Source organism: Pagrus pagrus, assembly GCF_965226575.1.
Source record: "Pagrus pagrus genome assembly, chromosome: 6".
Taxonomy (NCBI): domain Eukaryota; kingdom Metazoa; phylum Chordata; class Actinopteri; order Spariformes; family Sparidae; genus Pagrus; species Pagrus pagrus.
The window spans coordinates 16,425,592-16,444,916 of record NC_140190.1 but is presented as its reverse complement, the minus strand read 5'-3'; the positions used below and the strand labels follow the sequence as shown (position 1 = coordinate 16,444,916).

The 19,325-nt window shown below is 42.3% G+C and overlaps 1 protein-coding gene across 2 annotated transcripts in view; it reads right to left on the bottom strand.

The window, feature by feature from the left end:
* The window catches only part of arhgef18b (rho/rac guanine nucleotide exchange factor (GEF) 18b), a 47,235-nt gene extending 27,910 nt beyond the window's left edge, over positions 1 to 19,325 (bottom strand). The window contains exons 1-10 of one of the 2 annotated variants that reach the window (XM_084355940.1): positions 19,245 to 19,325; positions 14,199 to 14,353; positions 12,698 to 13,302; positions 12,111 to 12,285; positions 10,898 to 11,024; positions 10,746 to 10,800; positions 9,963 to 10,007; positions 9,495 to 9,569; positions 7,904 to 8,012; positions 7,448 to 7,604 (exon numbers count right to left, since the gene is read on the bottom strand). In XM_084355940.1, the coding sequence (XP_084212066.1) occupies positions 7,448 to 7,604; positions 7,904 to 8,012; positions 9,495 to 9,569; positions 9,963 to 10,007; positions 10,746 to 10,800; positions 10,898 to 11,024; positions 12,111 to 12,285; positions 12,698 to 13,302; positions 14,199 to 14,353; positions 19,245 to 19,320 (1,579 nt within the window). In that variant the 5' untranslated portion in view covers positions 19,321 to 19,325. The remainder of the gene's footprint in view (positions 1 to 7,447; positions 7,605 to 7,903; positions 8,013 to 9,494; positions 9,570 to 9,962; positions 10,008 to 10,745; positions 10,801 to 10,897; positions 11,025 to 12,110; positions 12,286 to 12,697; positions 13,303 to 14,198; positions 14,354 to 19,244) is intronic. The other variant, XM_084355941.1, reaches the window with a different exon arrangement.

Here is a 19,325-nt window from a genome sequence, read left to right as displayed (position 1 = left end):
GACTCTACTGTTTCACTTCATTCATAATCTTTAACCTACCCCCTCTGTCCTCTCTCTGGTAATAAATGAACAATTGCTGGCTGAACCGAAGGATAAGAAAACAGAAACTGGCCTCTGAATAATCTTCACCAGCAGCGCAGCTCTGTCCCTTCTTTTGAGTTGGATCCAGCAGCACTCAAATGCCACATTTTATTCTGGATCAGTGCAAGCCCACTGAATCCTAATGTAGACACAGAGCAGTGCAGTTTGCCCAAAAGCACTGAACATCACACACAAATGACACGAGAGCTGCAAAGATTAATCGATAAGTTGGTCAAAAGATAAATAGTTCACAACTATTTTGATAAAAGATAAATTGTCATTTTTCAAGCAAAATTGTCAACATTTGGTGGTTCTAGCTTCTTTAATGTAAGGACTTGCTGCTTTCCTTTTCCCATTGATGATGATAAATGAAAAGTCTTTAAGTTTTTGAATGTTGGTTGGACAAAAGAAGCAATTTAGAGACATCACTTTGGGTAAAATGCGATGAGCAGAGATTTCCATGAGGACGTGGAGGAGACAGCCAGTCAGAGAAAGTAGCCAGGTAGGTGGTCGGAGTTTTTGCCCTCCTGAAGAAAGATTTTGGCTGTAAAAGCCCAAATCTGACGGCCTCGGGCACATTCCAGTGCTACTTATTCATCAGAGAGACGGATCTTAATTATTGCATATTCTAATGAGTTTGCCTCCCTGCTTGTTAACTTGTAATACACTGTTGTGAGAGTTAGGCTTCTTGTCTGTTTAGGCAGAAAGAAAATGACTCAACATCTTTACTTGATCATATATATTCCTGCAGGAATAAATCATAAGTCATTTCTTTTTACATGATTTTGGGGTGTCTGACGTTAGTAAAAAAAAAAAAAAAAATCATTCAAGGATATTTTAAACGATGACAGAAAAATGACAGCGTGAGGCTGAGGCACAGACTACATCTTCTTCATATGACTGTGTTACTTTACTACTTTGTGTGCAATGTGTCCACAGATGGCTCTGCTTTACAAAGCACAGTGTAACAGAAAATGCATTAATTTGTTCATTCAGGATTCAGTAAATGAATTGATAGCACTAAACAACACCTTTTCAGAGCTGACTGCCTCAGACTGAACTGTCCTCATCAGATCTCACTCAGTTTTGAGGCTGGAAAATATAATGTTTTGTTTTTACCCCTTAAGAGAAGATAACAGGCACAGAGATAGTGGGCGAACAAACTCACCAGCAGTCAGGCAGCAGGATAATTTCCCACCTCGCTCCAACTAAAATTCCACAAAATTCCATCTCTCCGCCGGCCTGGCTCTTTCAGACAAAAGCACAACAAGTCTTCAACGTCTCATAAAGTTGACCAAGCCTTTCAGTACATCTTCAACAAAGCTAAGACACACTGACGGGGCAAGGCTGGGAGAACGACTGTGAAAAACAGGAAAAGATAAGACGATCTGGTAGGTAAGCAGATCTAAATGTAATGAAACGCCCATGTCATTGCAATAACATCACTTCCAGTCATCACTGATGAACTCAAACATAAGCCGTTTCTGTTAAGGAATGTGTAGTAGGAGTGATTTTACCCAAACTCCATTCAAAAGAAATTTTGCTTATTGGAAGTCCAAAATGATCCTTAGATAAGCAGGAACAGTGTGTTTTCTGTTTACTGATATCACAGCTTATCAGCAATGACTTGTTGCAGCTACAGTACAGACCACCTCGACGTTTTCGGTGATGGCACAGCGTGTGATGAAAATATACGAATGCTGCACCACAAAATAAGCCACAGCCAACAGATCATCACATACAGCTTAGACACAAGGCCGGTATCACTTCTACCATAGTGGTTTACATGAGGGAGATCAACCAGCTCCGCTACTCTTGACCGGGGTGATCAGTTCCAGTCACTCGGTCATGTCAGCAGCAGCTTGGTTTGCAGTGGATCCACGCGACACCACCCCATCAAAACCACGACCACACCCAGAATCTGCTGACTGGTAACTACCCTATCACACAAGAAGCACACTTGCGGCGGTACAGCAGTGCACAGTTCAGTGAGTCACTCAGCGAACTAGAAATGCAAACGAAGCCGAGGTCACCGCTGCGATCAGCAGAGTGATAGAAGAGCAGACTTTCCTTGGCCTGCCCAGGGTGGCAGAAAAAGAAACCACCCAAAAAACTAAGAGATGGCTGAAAAGAGATTTCAAAAAATAGTTTCACTCTTAGTCTGAAGAGAAAATGTGTTGCCTTGTGTTATCTTATGGGACAAGACTGGAATCGGCGGGGCTCCTGATAAGATAGGGGGTGTTATTCCAGGGAAACATTAACTCGACAGTACACTTAAGAGTTGTTTTATCATATATACTACAAACACTGTTGAACTCGAGACAGTGTGGGTGGAATTGGAGTTTCCCAGTCAAGTGGTTTTGTCACATTAACTAGGAATTGTGCAAACATTTCTGATGACCATTCCCCCAGCATGACAAAGATTATTAGGTTTTATTTTTTTTTAAGTTGGTTGAGATAACGTGTTATGAATGTACAGATTTTATAACCTGTTTATTCTTTTTCAGTCTTAAGTTGGAGTTGTACAGTAAAACTCTCCATGACACTCCAACATCTGCACCAAATAGCAAGAAAAAAGAAAAACATAATCGTACAATCCTTTTTTTCATCACATATATGTTTTCTGTTTGTTAGACCTTCAGGTTTTGCTTTTATTTATTACCTATATACAAGATTTGATTCAGAGCTGTGCAATACGACCAAAACCCCTATCCTAACTTGGGGGGGGGGGGGTTATTCAATATATAGGTTACAGCTACAGCTATTTCCTGCAATGGTTTTCTTTGTACTATTGTTGGTGAAGAATAAACCACATACCACCTCCTTCGACCCTATGCAGTTCTTAGAAAATCCCCCACAAATTGTTGTAAAGACCAACTTGAAGACAAGTAGGTCATAACAGCTGTTTTAAAAAAAGGTCTTCATTTCTTAAAACAGCAGCCACGAACTGACATCACCTGCTTCCTGTGCATGCGGGTGTGTCAGACTCTTGGCTCTCTGAGAGGAAGGACAAAAACATCAACACTTGGGGCAAACTCTGAAGCAGCCAGCCGACCTATGACATCATCTAGTGAAACAGGAGGAACTGGGGCTCAGGGAGGTGCTTACTCAGTGAAGCGAACCATCTCCCCCGGCCACATTTCTCACCCAAAAAGGAGGGCCATGATCACCACTTTTGGACCAGATACTGCTAGAAGATTAAGCTTGAGGAAAGCTGAGGAAGAAGTATCAAGGCCCAAATAAATGTTTTATACTTTAAAGTGAAAGACACACATAGACTTAGATGGGGTTTTTTTCCTCATCTGCCGTTTACTCCCCTTTAGATTTAGTGTCCATCACCTGACTAATCAGGCCAAGAGATGCAATGAAAACAACAATTTAGAGGTGGAAATCTACTGAGAGGAGATGTTAACCTTACATCTCGCAAAAGTCAGACACCCAGAGAGTCAGGCATGCTGGAAGGCAAATCAGTGATGCATGGAGAAGTGGTGTGCTAACAGGGTGAGATGGGTGAGACCCAGAGTCAGTGGAGTGGGCTGTTATGCACCGGCGGACCTGCCAAGCACAATTAGCACCATGTGACCCAACCAGAGAGAGAGCTCAGTCCGAACAGAAAGGTGGAAGAGTAAGAAAAGCACGAATTTGACAGTGAAGAATGACATAATTTAACACATCGAGGATTATGGCGTTTCATAACACCGATCCAGTGAGCTGCTTCAGTCTCTGAGCCAAATACAACGGCCAGGGAGCACAGTGTGAAAGACAAGAGACAGTTAAACACCAGCAGCTGGAGAGTAGCTTCGACTCACACCACTAATCACAATCTAAATGTATATAATAACCCCCCTTTACATCTAAATTATAACAGCTGAGCTCGGGTCAAGTTATCTTGCTGGCTAACGTTAGCCAACTATCACCTGTTGAGCCTCAAAGTCTGCAGCAACAACAAAAAAAGGCAAATAAAGTGAAACTGAAGGGCAGTTGTGCAGCATTTGGATTACAAAAACAGGCAGAGTTAGTGCGTTTGCCTGCTCCATTACATTAACCATCACTTTAAGCTAATTAAAGCTAACCCAGCTAGCCTTGTTTTTCAAATAGAAGCGGTCGTCGGCAGGCTAACGCGCTAAGTGGCTAACAGCTAGCGAGCTACGCGCTACAGAAGTTACTGGGATTTGATTCGGGCCAGTTCGGGATACGTTAAACATCGAGGAAACTTAAGAAGGTGGTTTCCCCTTTGTTAACACGCCGACTCAAACCAAAACACCAAGCCTTCAGGAGGAGAATTCAACAAGTTGGCTACGATTAGCATGTAGCTGCTTAGCTAGCGGTCAGGATGCCCGAGAAGTCCATTGAAGGGAAACAACGGGAGTTATCCACCTGATCCCGCTTGAGACCATCGCTACTGTAGCTGCCTCTTACCGTGGCGACGAGAGCCGGGTTTATCTGAAGCAGCCGCATCCGAAAGGACATGTAGTCAGCCCGAGAGCTCGATAAATCAGTTCGGCCATTGAGATCAACAGCAACAAGTATCCCACATTCTTGTTTTTGTCCAGTTTTGTGTCCTACTCTCACTGGGAACAATCTCTGGCATACAAACGACGCATTCCACAGGCTGATTCTCGGCTGAATCCCCACAGGGCTCGGTGCAAATTAAAGGGGCACTCACTTGTTTTCACACGCCTGTGTGTGTGTGTGTGTGTGTGTGTGTGTGTGTGTGTGTGTGTGATTGTGTGTCAAAATGTAGGATTTGTAACTTTGTCACTCTCAAGAGCCACACTTGATGAATGGGGGATCCTCTCAGACAGATAGATGTGTTATTGGTTTCTGGTTAATGTCTAAAAGAAGCAGTGCAGTGTGAATCCCACTGGATGCGTGGTGCCCCGTGCCTGGTGAAACATGCCAGAACAACTTTGTTTAATAAGCACACTATTGGAAACAATCATACATTACATCCCCCCTCCTGCCAGACAGCATTTATAAATGTTGTTGAGGCATTATGGTCCTCGTCTCACACAGAACAGAAGGATCAGGGGGAACTTATGAGGTTACAGGCATGAAATAATGAAGTGGGAGCACAGGGTGACTAACTGCTCCTCTTCTCGGACAGCTGGACAGAAAATGAAAATGGCACTAATTTTTGAGAACAGTTCTGTTTCCTCGTTCTTTGTCTGAAACTTTATTTGGTGATGTGAAATTCTCCACCAACAGACCACATGTCTTGTGAGAAGTCAGCCTCCGAATTACGAGAATGTCCACGCAACTGATTAGACAACAGGCGGCCTGTATCGTGAGGAAATACCCTGATGGAGGATGAAAGTATCACTTCTAAATTAACTTGTATGCACTTATAAGGGAAGATTAATACAATCACTACAGTATGCAGTTTAATTATTTATTTAAACTTCAATATAGTATAGTAAAAAGTAAAAGGGCCATTATTTAAAATGTGTTTGTTTTTCTCCTGACGATGAATTGGAAGGAGCTGACTCTGTGTGGTTTATTTGCCCTTTGTTAACCTTTATTTCCATCGGGATCAATAAAGTATCTGTCTATCTATAAGTACATTTACACTACTCAAGGCACATTCTGAGGTACTTTTCCTAATTTATGCTACTTTATGCTTAAACTCACAACCTTTAGGAGGAAATGTTATAAAAGAAATTGTACTTTTTATTCCACAGCTTATCAAACAGCTACAGTTTCTAGTTACTTTGTAGATAAAAAAAAACATTTCATATATAAAACACATGAACAATTTATAGAATATGAGGTGTTGGTATTGATTAACATTTTTTCATTGTTATTGTTACGGTACATATTTTGCAATTATCAGTTTACCATCTTATTATGTATTTTCTATTATTTTCTGTATGTTAATCGTGTGTTTTCTATTTCTTTGTGACATCTTAACATTATTTCAGTTTTCTGCCTCTTCCTGCACTGTATATTATTTTCTATCCTTCTTATTTGTGTGTATTTTCTTAAAATTAAAAACCAACCAACTAAACATAAAACACAACGTAATAATACTCAAATGATATGATCAAATAAGTACATGTCACATCAGAAATAATGCATTTCTGCAAATTGAGTCCTTTTTACTTTCAGTATGTTTCAGTGTCAGTGCAGCAAAGTCGTATGGAGACATTAAGAGACATTTCACTGAAAGGTTCTGCTAAAGGAAATGTTAATGGATGTTATAAAATGGATGTTAAAGCAAGAAATTAGAAAATCCTATTATTTTCCAGTAATACTATAAAAAGTTTGGCCTTTAATTTTTGCATTACTGTATTTCCAAATCTCTAAAATCAATCTACACTAATCCACGACCTCATGAAATGGTAGGAACTATAGAGCACAACAATCAATTTCTTTCAAATCTTACCCGACTCAGTTCATCAGTTTAAACTCTTTTGATTATTTTATTTAGTAGACTTCTCCTTCAAATATTTTGTATAATAAAAAGGTATTCCTTTGCCTAATTCAAGTCTGACGTGCGCTGGACTCTATTCACAAACGGTCTTACATGTCTTTCATTGGGTATTGCAGGCTTATCAGCTGACCTGCAGGCTGTCAGGAGTGGCGTAAGAGACGACGTCAGAAAGAAAAAAAGCAGCTGTGAGGTGCTGAAATGTCCTGTACAGGTCTCCTCGGTGAAGCTGTGGTTGCCCCCAGACAAAGCAGGGCCCACTTTCTCATTGCAAGAGTTCAACCAACACACAAAAGACACAGGAAATGTGAAGAATACTTCAAGCCAGACGAACAGAGTTAAGGCGTGCTGCAGATTCGCATAAACAGCTGTCTGAGGATGGTGTTAATACATCAGATAACACATCTAAACAAGTGAGAGGAGTTGCGCAAAACTAGGACCCAGGGTACTGACGCAGTGTGAAATGCTTCAGAAGTTTAAATGTTGTTTGAAGAGGAACTGATACGCAACAACATCTTCCTTTCAGCAGAAATGTACGATAGAAAAGCCACTGTACTTTATGATGTAATTATCACACTCTGAAACTGGTGCAGAGACCGAATGCCATAATCAGCCACATGTCAACACGTGTATTAAAATAACATACAGTCAGAAATAGTCACTTATTGCACCCAGCATTTGAGTATTTCCTGACTGCTTAATGAATGCTTTATTATTTCTGGTTAGGTGTGTGTGACTGTGTGTGTGTGTGTGTAGGGACGGGGACACACACTGTTTGCTCCAACAAATGGGCGTGTGAGCATGCGTGCAGCAGCAAGTGCATAAATAGATGTGTTTTTGTGTGTGAGCGGAGCACCTGTGAACATTCGCTGCCTGTGTCAGGCGGAGAACAAGCGCGTGTGCGTATACACCTGTGGTTGTGTAGGTGTAACTCACTCATGCACTGCAGGCCATGCTTTTTCTGCAGGGTCTTGCTGCACAGTGAACAGGTGGCACAGCTGGAGAAAGAGCCAGGCACCAGATGATGCCTGTTGCCGCTCTCCTTGGCCTCCTTCCCCTTCTCTTTCTGCTGCTCTTTTTCTCGGTTCTTACCCTGCAGAGGAACAAGAGGAGCAGACACAGACGGGGTTTTATATGCAAATCTGTGTGTACTCTTTCACTGCGGCGTATGTTGCACTGGCTGGGTGTGATGTTGCACAATCATGTCGGCGGAGTAACATGTGACTCTTGTGTGCAGCAACACGCACACCAGGATTGGTCTTAATCATATAAATATTAGTATTTTTAGCTCTTCAAATATTTTTCATGCTAATTAGATCTTATATGCCGTCGCAGTTCAGGCAACATGGTTTTTTGCACAGTGAGTTCAATGTGTCTGTGGTATGAGTTTACCCTGTCTTTATTGAAGGAGCCAGTCACCCTGTTCCTCAGGGAGCTGAGAGTCCTCTTCACCTTGGTGCCTTTCTCCACCTTCTCTGTACGATCCTCCTCATCCTCATTCCTGTTCGAGGGAGCAGAGAACGAAATTCACACTTCAATATAGAAAATGTAATCATCGCGTACAGGGCCCGAGTAATAATCTGAGCTAAAGAGATAAATAGATATTAGCATAACAGTTGCGGCCCCTTCACACATCCTGCTCCTCTTCTGAAGTGTGTGGTGGTCCCACATTCAGCATCGTCCAGTCGTATAGCAAGGCGTAGGTCTTTAGGAAAACATGTTCCTTATAGCATATTTGATCACAAACGTTAATTATTCTTGAAAAATTTGTGATTAAAATAATGGTTGTTGGTAATTGGACAGGAGAAACCAGCAAAAGCAAGCTTAATTTGGAGGTATACAACCAAAAAAATCCTGCGTCCTCCATTCAGAGCCAGTCCTCCAAAACACAACGCGCATTGCCTAACCACACAGACTCAGAGCCGTATTAGCTTCTAGTGCGCTCTCGTCAATCATGTAAACATAACAAAAAATAGCTGTCACGAATGTACCTCAGTCCAAAAAGGCTACCCAGCACGACAGTTACTCCGAGCGCGTGCTTTATGCTAACGTCGGCCGCTACATGAGTGTGCGCTGCTCTTTTATTGGGCTCAGGGGTTGTGTGCTTTGTGGTAGTCGGTAAGCGACTGAATGAACATGAGCAAAATGTCATGAATGTGCTTAAGTCCAAAAGGGCTACCCAGCACGACAGTATCTTTAAGGTTTATGCTAACATTAGCCGCTACAAGAGTGTTCTGCCACTGCATTTACATTTAGGGCATTTAGCAGACGCTTTTGTCCAAAGCGACTTACAATAAGTACATTTGTCACAAGAAAGAAACCACAACACATCACTGTGGATGAAGTAAGAATGAAAAAATAGAAACAACTTTCAAGCCCTCATCTGAGAATAGCAGCTGCTATCTATCAAGGGTTGCTTTACCACTGCTGCTCACTCGTTCCTTAGGTCGGGGGCTGTGTACTTAGTGCTACTGAGTTAGCAAGCTGCTGAAGAGCAGGCTCAGTGGCTGCGTGCTGTGAGCACAAGTAAACACATTTTCTACAAATATAACATAAAAAGGCTCCTAGAACAACTTACCAACCCTAACGTTATGTGAAGAGGTACGACACGCTGTATATCATCATTGTTACGCTCTTAATTGTCAGTCTGGAAATCAACACCGTGATAGTCGTTATGGGTAAGCGGTTGATTTTGTTGAATAGTTACTGTTGTATTATGAGAATTGGGTTCACGTGTACCATTACAACAAACCACATAATTGCAGAACCAAGAGCAAATTTCAAGGGACTGACAGTTAATGTTTTACCACTTTTGGTTTTGACCGTATCCTCTCATATACAGTACTGCTAATGAAACACATCATGCAATAGCAGAACACATATCCCCCGATAATCGAGCACCTTATTCTGCGGAAAATGTTTATTTTCATCCAAAACTACATAATTGTGACTGTTTGTGCAGCTTTAGCGAGACAGAACTTACTCATTAGAGAGGAACTCGTACCAGGTGACACTTCCTGCCCCTTTGGTCTCTGATCTGTTGTTCCTCTGCTTCGCTCTGTGGAGGAACAATGAGCTGATTTCAGTTTGGAGAATCTGGCCTGAACATTAACCAGAGCTAACCATAAGAAACCTTGATCACAGCACACGTGAAGGGTGTTGACAAAAATAAAGACAATCTGAGTAATGTGGTTAAACCAGCAGAGGAAACTTTGTTAGGTGGGTTCACCATCAACCGATGATTTTGTGGCATCTTGTGTTGTCGCAGAGCTTTCCAGGGATAATGTCATCGTGTTTCAGTGCAAAAACAAGCACATGTGAGCACACATGCAAGCACATACGTGTACACACACACAAATCCACACAGTGCAGTGCTCCCTGATCACAACCTGGCTCTGCAGCTGCTCCGAAGTGGCACAAGCAGGCAGACCTCCCTCTCCTGTTTACTTACCCATGATACAGCTTCAGCTCCTGCAGAACTTTCTGTACCATCAGCCTAAGACAAACAAGACACTGAGGCTGAGTGGGGGGCTGCGAGAGGAGGAGAGGAGAGGAGAGGAGAGGAGAGGAGAGGAGAGGAGAGGAGAGGAGAGGAGAGGACGGGTGAGGAGAGGAGAGGAGAGGAGAGGAGAGGAGAGGTGAGGAGAGGAGAGGAGAGGAGAGGAGAGGAGAGGAGAGGAGAGGAGAAGAGAAGAGAGGAGAGGAGAGAGCTAGACTGCTGGGAGCTGGGTGTCAAACTGTGATTTACAGATAAATCCTCCCTTGTCTGCTGCATCCACACAATCACCAGAACACACATATACCTTACACACACACACACACACACACACACACACACACACTGAGGGGCCATCTATGGAGCTGGGAGAGAGGACTGTGGGAGGAGGAGGTTGCAGACATATGACATGGAGCAGAAATGTCAGGAGGGAATGGGGAAAGCCCCCCTGTTACGTGGGAGTTAGACGGCAGGACCAGACTATAATGATTTACAACTCCAGAACAGTATGTGAACTATTGTACTGAGCCATTCAAAAGTTGCAGGTATAATTTACACGACACAAGTGATCAACAGTCGCCTCCTGTGAATCAAACCAGAGGAGCATCCTTTTATTTCTTTCCTTCAAGTATCATTAAAAATCAGACTGAAGCAGCTACTGGAAAGGAAACAGATATTCCATCCAATACTGCACACTAACTCAAGTCGCAGATGTACTTGATGACTGTGTAGACTCACATATGGCTCTGTCCTTCAGTAGAGTGAAGGTTTTCTTCAGGGTCGAACTCCTCTGCTGCAGAAGAGAAAGAATAAAGCTATCAGATACGGATATGGATATGGTGAAAACACAAACTAACGTGTACTCCACATGTACAAACACTCAGTCCCACCTCCTGCTGCCCGTGCAGCCTGTTTGGATGTCTGCACAACGCGAGAAATGTGCGCAGCACGTGAACATTCGTCTGTGGCGAGGATCTCTGAGCGGGAGTAGAGATGCCTGCCAGGCCTTCCACTGGCCTGAAAGCATTGAAGAATAAACACACATTTACATCACATGCATATCTCAACTCCCCAACATACAGCTGTGATGCTTATGAGGATAACTCTTATATACTGAGCCTCTGTCACTTCCACTGTGCACCCTGAGCGCCTGTTCTTGCACTATGTACCTTTACATGCTGCTACAATCCCCCGCCAGAGGTGTGTAACACTTTACGGCACTACGTCACCAACTACGTCGGTTAATCCGGTTGGTATATCGTGAGGAAAATGTTTTCGAATTTTCCCTCTGATGTCCTCCTGTCGCTCTACCTTAACTCTCAGGATTTAAAACGTTTCCTGATGTACAGACAAGGGTACATCTCTAACTGGCTTAAAGTTAATAGCAAGAGCTTCACACAAAGTAATAGGATGTAAGACTATGTCGGACTTGCTGGACACGATCAGCTTGTCATCAAGCCCTGCTGAAGCCTGATAATGACCCACTTATTTGAATCAGGGAGACATCAGGACCAGGATTGAAAAAGCCTGTCTTAAAGGATCAACACAATTGATACACCTGATACACAGTTTTGTATTCCTCTGTGCTATAGAGCTCAGTTTTTGCCCCCAAATCATTAAAACACATAAATGAGTCACTGTGCTGCAGTGGTGAACCTGTGCCTACATTACCACAAACACACATGCTGTAGTTCACTCCCACATACACCAACCTGAAGCTGTAAATACTTTTCTGAGAACCAGATGTGTGTTAATCCACAGCTGTAAATACCCCCACAAATGTACTATTTCCTCCTTTTTAAGGGACATTTTCTAAAAACTACAGTACCCAGCTTTTCTGAGAAATTACTGAGGCTTTTTTAAGAGTGGAAGTCATGCCCTGTTTTTAAGGATTTATGTCTTCAGTGGAAAGCAGTATGGACTTCCACAGAGGGGAAGAAAGTCGCAAAGTATTGAAGCACTGGACACTGACACTGTTTTCTGCCTGGGAAACAGACAGATATACTTACTTCAGCCATATTGGTCACAGTCCTTTCTAATATGGGGCAGGTTGGATACCGATGAATCTGAACATATATAATATTTAATATAATGTTTTATTACCATGCTGGTGACCCTGGCTCTTGGACGTGGGATCCTAGGACCATCTATCTCGTCTCCAGAACATGCTTTGTAGCTGTCAGATGGCTGCTGGGCGGACTCAAAGAGACTTTTCTGTTCCTCCTCATCATCCTCCCTCTCTCCATCACTGTCCATGGCCATGGTGTCCAGACTCAGTCTGGCAGTACAGCACAGCAACAAACACATACACACAGCAGAGGGTTAACCAGGCAGTGACATAGTACATGTATCTATTAACCAAACAAAATGTTTGAGCACGACGATCTATGACCTGTGTTTATTTTTGTGTTTGGTTTTTCATCAGGTATTTTGGTGCACTGTTCTCAGCCCAGAGCAGCCGTGTGTGCATTATTTAGCAGCTGTGAATTACCAACTAAACCACTGAGACGCTCTGCTCAGTTGAAAAGCACCTGCTTTTTTTTGAGAGTGACGCTGAAGAAAACACTTGAATTTCACTTTTCAGGTAGAAACATATGAAAAACTTTAGATGTGAGTCATAATTGGTGTAATCATATTCATCCTTTTGAGACTCCTCCCTCCAATTCTTTCCATCCATCCATCCATCTTACCTTCTCCCCAGGTTAATGGGGGACACAGGGACACCCCAGCTGTGCCTTCGAGACGTTGACATGGATCTGACCAGAATAGGAAAGCTGTCCAGGTCTGGCTCTCCGTCTAAATCCATACTGCATTGGTCCTTTACTTCCTCTGTTCCTGTTACTCCTGTTTCCATTGTTCCCAATAGTCCATTCAGATTAATCGTCAAGCTAAGCCCTACTGCAGGGCCTGAGGAGCCACCGCTGTCAATGACACAGCCGGGCAATAGTTTATGATTCAGCTGAGTGACCACAAAGTTGTGATGAGGCTCCTCTGCAGGGTGTATATAGTAAGCAGGAGGTGGTGCATTGACCTGAGGTGAGTGAAGAGAGTTCTGTACAGGCTGGTTGATGGCAGGACTGTCTGTGTTTAGGGACACCTGGACGCCAGTTAGGCTTTTGCTCTCTGGGACTGTTGTTACTGGAAATGCAGTAGACTGTGAAGCCGGTATCCCTCCCTCCAGGTCTTTAAAGTACTCTGAGTCTCTGAGAGAAGGGCTGATTCCCAGCAGGTCCTCCACACTGTTGCTCACCTCTGCACAGGGGCAGTCGTAGTCACTGACTACTGAACATGTATCCTACAAGTCAGCAAGGGAGGAGAGCAGGCAGAAAGGAGCAGAATGGAGCCAAGAAAACATTTAAAAAGAGATTAGAAAGGTCAGACAGTAGATTGACATGGAGACAGAGAGGAGATAAACAAGATATTCTGAACAAAGAGTCTACAGCTGTGCTAGTGGCTCTGTAAGGCTATATTTATATATGTTAATAGAATATATATTGTTCACCACGTTTGCCTAGAGTTAGTAAGTTATTTTAGAAGTATTGTTGTCATATTTGTAGAAAATCTCTTAAAGGAGTCGTATTATTCTCATTTTCAGGTTCATAATTGTATTGTGGGCTGCTACTAGAATAGGTTTACACACTTTAATGCTCAACAACACAGCTCAACTGCTGACTACAAAAAGCAGCTGTGTTAAATTAATTCTTAGCAGCCAATCAAATTGCTAGGCATAAATTATGCAAATGTATGACATTGTGACATAGTGTGATGTCACAGAATTAAAGGCAGGACTATTGACGAGGCGTTTCAGGAGCAGTGTTTTCTGCGGGAGAGAGGAGCTTCTGCGGGCGCTGACTGAAAACAAAGCACTAAAACTCAACTTTGACCTTGTTATGGCAGTGGATGGAAGGCCAAAGGTTAGAAGTTTTTACAAAATATCACAAATGTTACAGTAATTCATTCAGTATATTTGGATGGATTGTCTAATTAAAAAAACTAAAATGCTAATCTCACGGTACAGTGACGCTAACTTTTGTCAGGGGATCAACAAAGTCATGATCATTGGTAACCACGAACTTCTGTATAAAATTTAAACCCACCCAACAGCTGCAATCAAAGTGGTGGACGGACCTACTGACACACATACTGGGAGCATGTGTTTCAAAGAACATAAACAAGATCACAAAGTTTTACCTGGTCTTCATCAGGGCTACCAAAAAAGACATCCTCAGCGATAGAGGCAGGCGACAGTGAGGACGAAGATCCTGTTCCACTGGGAGCCTGAGGCTGGACACTGAGCTGGGCACTGGCAGGCCCACAGGGCTGACTGCATGGCTTGCACTCTGATGCTGAAAGATAATAGATGTGATGTTTGCAAGTTATAAACACAACTTCACCAGTCCCATAATGAGAAATAGAGCACAAATAAAGACAGAAGTAGCTGATTTCAACAGCTGTACAACACCTGTGTAATCAATTTGGGCGATTTTGTGTATGATGAAAGAAAAGCTGAGCTCCAGCCCCTGCTCCAGCCTCTCACTGAAAGCTCCTTTACATTTCCATTGCATAAACAGATTCCTTGATTCACACGATGCCACAAACCACTGCAAACTGCTCGGTGAGCCAGCATTAGTCTCCATGTCAGTGGTGAGAGCTGGAGATTATTCCCTCACTGACGATTCAGTGGCCTGAGAAGCTGCCTGTCGGGTCAATAATATACTACAGCTATATGAAGGAAATGTACAGACCAGAGAGAAGTATGGAGTTTGGTAACACATACTGTATTTAAGGTAAAAAGTGTGTAATTATAACATTTCTCACATTTTACATCAATATAAAATAAACATTACTGTCTGTGGTGTCTGAAAGGTCTGTTAAGGCGTCTGACTATGTCAAGTTCGCTGTTAGGGTTTCAAACACACCATGCCCATCTGAGGAGGGGAGAGCCACAGCTACAACAGGTTACATAAGCCTCATTTCATAAGGGACGCCTCCTGTGAACCCAAGCCTTAGACTAAGCCAGCCTGGCTCCACACGGGCTGACTCAATTCTCCTTGAATAGATTTGCTTTATTCCTGTTCCCTTGCGAAGGTGAATTTATTGATTTAACATATCAAAACAGTTGCAACTGATGCCATGTTGTGAATGTAAACTATCTGGGCAGAAATATAAACATGTTAGGAGTATATATGAAGTTGAGGAGCACAAGAAAGATGAAATAGAAACACTGAAATTATCAGATGAGAGAAGTTTCTCCTTTGGGAATGGGCCACCTGTTCATTCATCAAACGAATAGGGGGCAGCATATCACCAGAGTAACTGCTAACTGCTGCAAACTGTAGCTTCCATTAGCTAGTTAGCTCAGTTAGCCGTGTAGCTAACCTGACTCCTAGGGGAGTGTTGGTGTAACTCGCACACACAGGAGCTTTGGACTCTTATGCTTGTGGTGGTGCCACACGGCCGCCAAGACCGACGGAGTCCAGTGTGACAAAAGAAATATAGTATGGAGGCGATTTACGGCAGCTCTGACCAGGAAACTGACTTTGGGGATAACAAAGACACGCCAGTTTCAGGCGGAGGCTAGGTATTAGAGAGGCATCAGGGTTTGTTTTAACTAGTTAGTTAATCAATTTTCATTTTTTCATTTAAACCTTTATTTATGGGGCCTTCTTTGTTGCCAAGATTTTCAACATCCTCAGAGGAGTCCGAAGCTTATATCTGTGACATCACAAGACAGATTAGCTTTAAAAGTTCCTTGTACCAAAGCTCTAAACCTGGTGACAACTGAGTTACGACTTACATCCATTCAGGATCTTTTTCTTGCACATAATTCTTATACTATCTGTAATTATTTCAACTGCAGCGACTGTGTGTGATGATTGTTCTGTGTGGCTTCTTATGCGTAGGAGACCTCAGGTAGTGTCGTGCGGTGAGATGAAATGCAGACAGGCCACACTCTGAGTCCTGCACCATGTCCTGCTATAAACCAGCAGCATCCAGTCCCCTCTTCAGCGCGGCAGCCAGAGATGCTCTCACATAAACACACGCAGACACACACTGTAGATCTATTTTCTATATTACTAAATCACTGCCTGAGGCTGCGGGGATGGCAGCGTCCCCGCTGGAGGGAGAATTTGTTTGTGTCCAAATCCCCCTCGTGTTAAGTGTAAACTTAGACGCCCGGTGCAGACACCGCAGCGGCAGCCTGATGCTGCCTTGTAGCGCTGCTGTGGCCTTTTATGGTTGGCCTCTAATATCTGCTAATACATCATACAAGGATGAAACATCAGTGTGAGTGTGTGTCTGAGTGTGTGTGTGAGCTGCGTGCTCAGGTGTGTGTGTCTCCATAATGGTTTTGGCACCGTCATTGACAGCTGTTTTCCCCACAGTTTGGTTCCACATAACAAAGGGTGGTCTGCTACTAATACTATTGTTTGACTAATACATCACCAAATTACATTAACACCTTGCCCAAAACTCTTTAAGTTATTACACTAAATATTTACTTAGTATCATACTTTACGTGCGTTATATCACGTTAATATTGTGCCATTTCTTTTGTGAAACAGGGTTTTGATGAGTTTTGCTTTCAGTTAGCGAGTAGTATCAAACTGCTCTGTGTATCAGTGAGCATGATTTCTATCTAATGAATAATGTTGCAATCGATATGAGAGAATAAAGCAGTTTCGTTTTGGCTTTTGCAGGAGGATATTGCAAAAGAAGTTATAATGTTGTATTGTTATGAGAATAAAATTAAGTTATTTCCCTGTTTTTTACCAATAAACAGTGGTGGCACCGTGTCAGTGTCCTTTCCATTTGATTTCTTGTGTCAAAGCTAGACGTAAAAGTCTGCTTCAGGAGTTATGAAAATCTGCATTTTTCTGCCATTCTCGTGGACATCAATTCATGATGGCTGCCGAAAGAACCCATTGACCCCATAGACCCTGGCAACTAGAAAAATGTGTAACGAGACAGCATTAGGGCCGTAAAAAATCTATTTCTCTACATTGTAATTCCACTACTGTACTGTCTGTGCACTCTGTACAGTTGGCACGCAGAGTGTCTCTCCATCTGAGAAGAGGGATCCCTCTTTTGTTGCTCCTCCTGAGGTCTCGAACATTTTTTCCCTGTTAAATGACTTTTTCCTTCCAAATCGGGAGTCTATGAATAGAGAGTGTCATACAGATCATAAAGTCTGAGGCAAAGTCTGGATTCTGGGGCTTTATATATATATATATATATATATATATATATATATATATATATACATATATATATATATAGGAAAAAAGTAAAGCCAGGTTTGTTTGTGATTCATGAGATCATTTTAAAGACCCCCTCCAGTCCAAAATGTGTTTTCCTTCTTGTTCCTATAGTTGAATGTTTGAGCTTCATGTGCAGAATTTGACATTAGGAGACTGTTTTCACATTCATCTGCTGGAAGTGTAAAGTTTCTCTCGATGTTAAGAGGCGGGGCTACGAGCATGATTTGTGACATCACAAATAGTTTGGGAGTCAATCGTTGTCCTACAGTCAGCATACACAGGTGTGATGTGTACACTGAGAAAGTGTTCAGCATTTAAACTTTCCAATTCCACTTTTTTCCTGCAAAAACAACATCAGATACACTTTAGAGAAAACTGTACTGCAGAATAAAGCAAAAAAACATATTAACTTCCTTCCTGTTAGACCCTTTTAAGACTTTTTGAGAGGTTAATTAGCATTAGCAAGTTTTTTATTGTCTAGTAAATCACATATAATTTCTAGTTGTGAGTTTTGTCTAACTTGATACAAGGTTGGGCTTGTTATGTCTGATTAGATTACTTAAGGTGTTACAGTGATTGTTAACTGTCTAATAAAGACCATATTACCTCTAGTTTTTGTCTAATTTGCTATAAAATTCAGCTTGCCACGTCTTATTAGTTTACCTGGGAGATAACTGTATTTTTAAATGTTCTATTAAAAAACATATTATTTCTAGTTTTAGGGGATCTTAAATAAATGCTCTAGCGGTGCAGGATTTTGTTATTTAATTTTCATTTCGTGAAAAGGAAGACATTTGAACAAAAGTGACAAACAGGAAATGAGGGCACCACGTGTTCACCACAAACTGTACATGTGTTTGTAAAGCTACATCATGACAATCACAAGAGGAACTCGGGCCTCATATGATACGGTCAGTTGATAATTTACAATGACGAGTTACTACACCGCACACAGATTGAGGAGGTGTTTTCAACAATAGCACAATGAACAACAAGTATCCTTCTGATCACACACACTAACATGAGGCCACATATTAGCCAACTACAGAAACCACAGATGACAGGATAAAAATCCCACTTGTAACTCATCTTACGTAAATACATTATTGATTCCTTTGCCTCGGGGACGGTGTTTGGATTAAGCTCACAGTGATCATTCAGTACCAGGATGATTCCCGGACAAGTGTACAAGTGTGTGTCTGTCATCTAAGTGTGTGTGTGTGTCTGTGTGTGTGTGACACAGATGAAAACAGAGCAGAGAGAGTCTTTCAGATCTGAGGTCGAAGCGCACATCAAAACAACTGTCATCTCACAGATCCTCTTTGATCAGAAATTCGTCTGACTACTGTTTCAAAGCACCGAGCGGCACAGATACAACGGCTGAAGCAAAATGGAAGCAGGAGCGAGGCTTCTTCATGTCTAAAAAGACGTCATATTCCTCTGAAGATAACAGCATGGGAGCAGAGGGCGTGAAATAATTCAAGTTATAGAACGAGCTGTGAGAGGAGGACGAGTTGTTGCATGTTTAAAGTGTATGAACTCAATTTATCAGGCTTTTTCTTCATTGATTCAATTAGAAAACTGTAAAATCACACCAAACATCATTTAAAAAAGCCTTCATTTAGGCTCTGCTAGTCACAGTGGCAAACACAGAATGATGATTGACAATGAATAATCAGAGGCTGCTTTATAACTGACTATGCATGGTGACTTTTGTTCATTCTCATACCATATACTGTGAACCAGGGTTAGAAATGACTCACACTCATCAGATACTCTGCAACCGTCACACACCACAAACCCCAAATCAGGTCAAAATGGTAAACAACATCCAGCTCATCCTTCAAAGGTCACATCCAGTCTTGACCTCCACCAGGACTCCCTCCTCTCTACCAGTTTTACCCACCCTATCCTCCCTACGTACTGTCCAACAAATGAACTAGATACTAAATGTAAAGCCAGATTCCCACCGTACCTCTCTTGAAGGACCATCTCTTCATCCAGAGTTTGGAGAAGGAGGGCCACGAGTGGTTAAGAGGAGAGTCCGCCATAACCA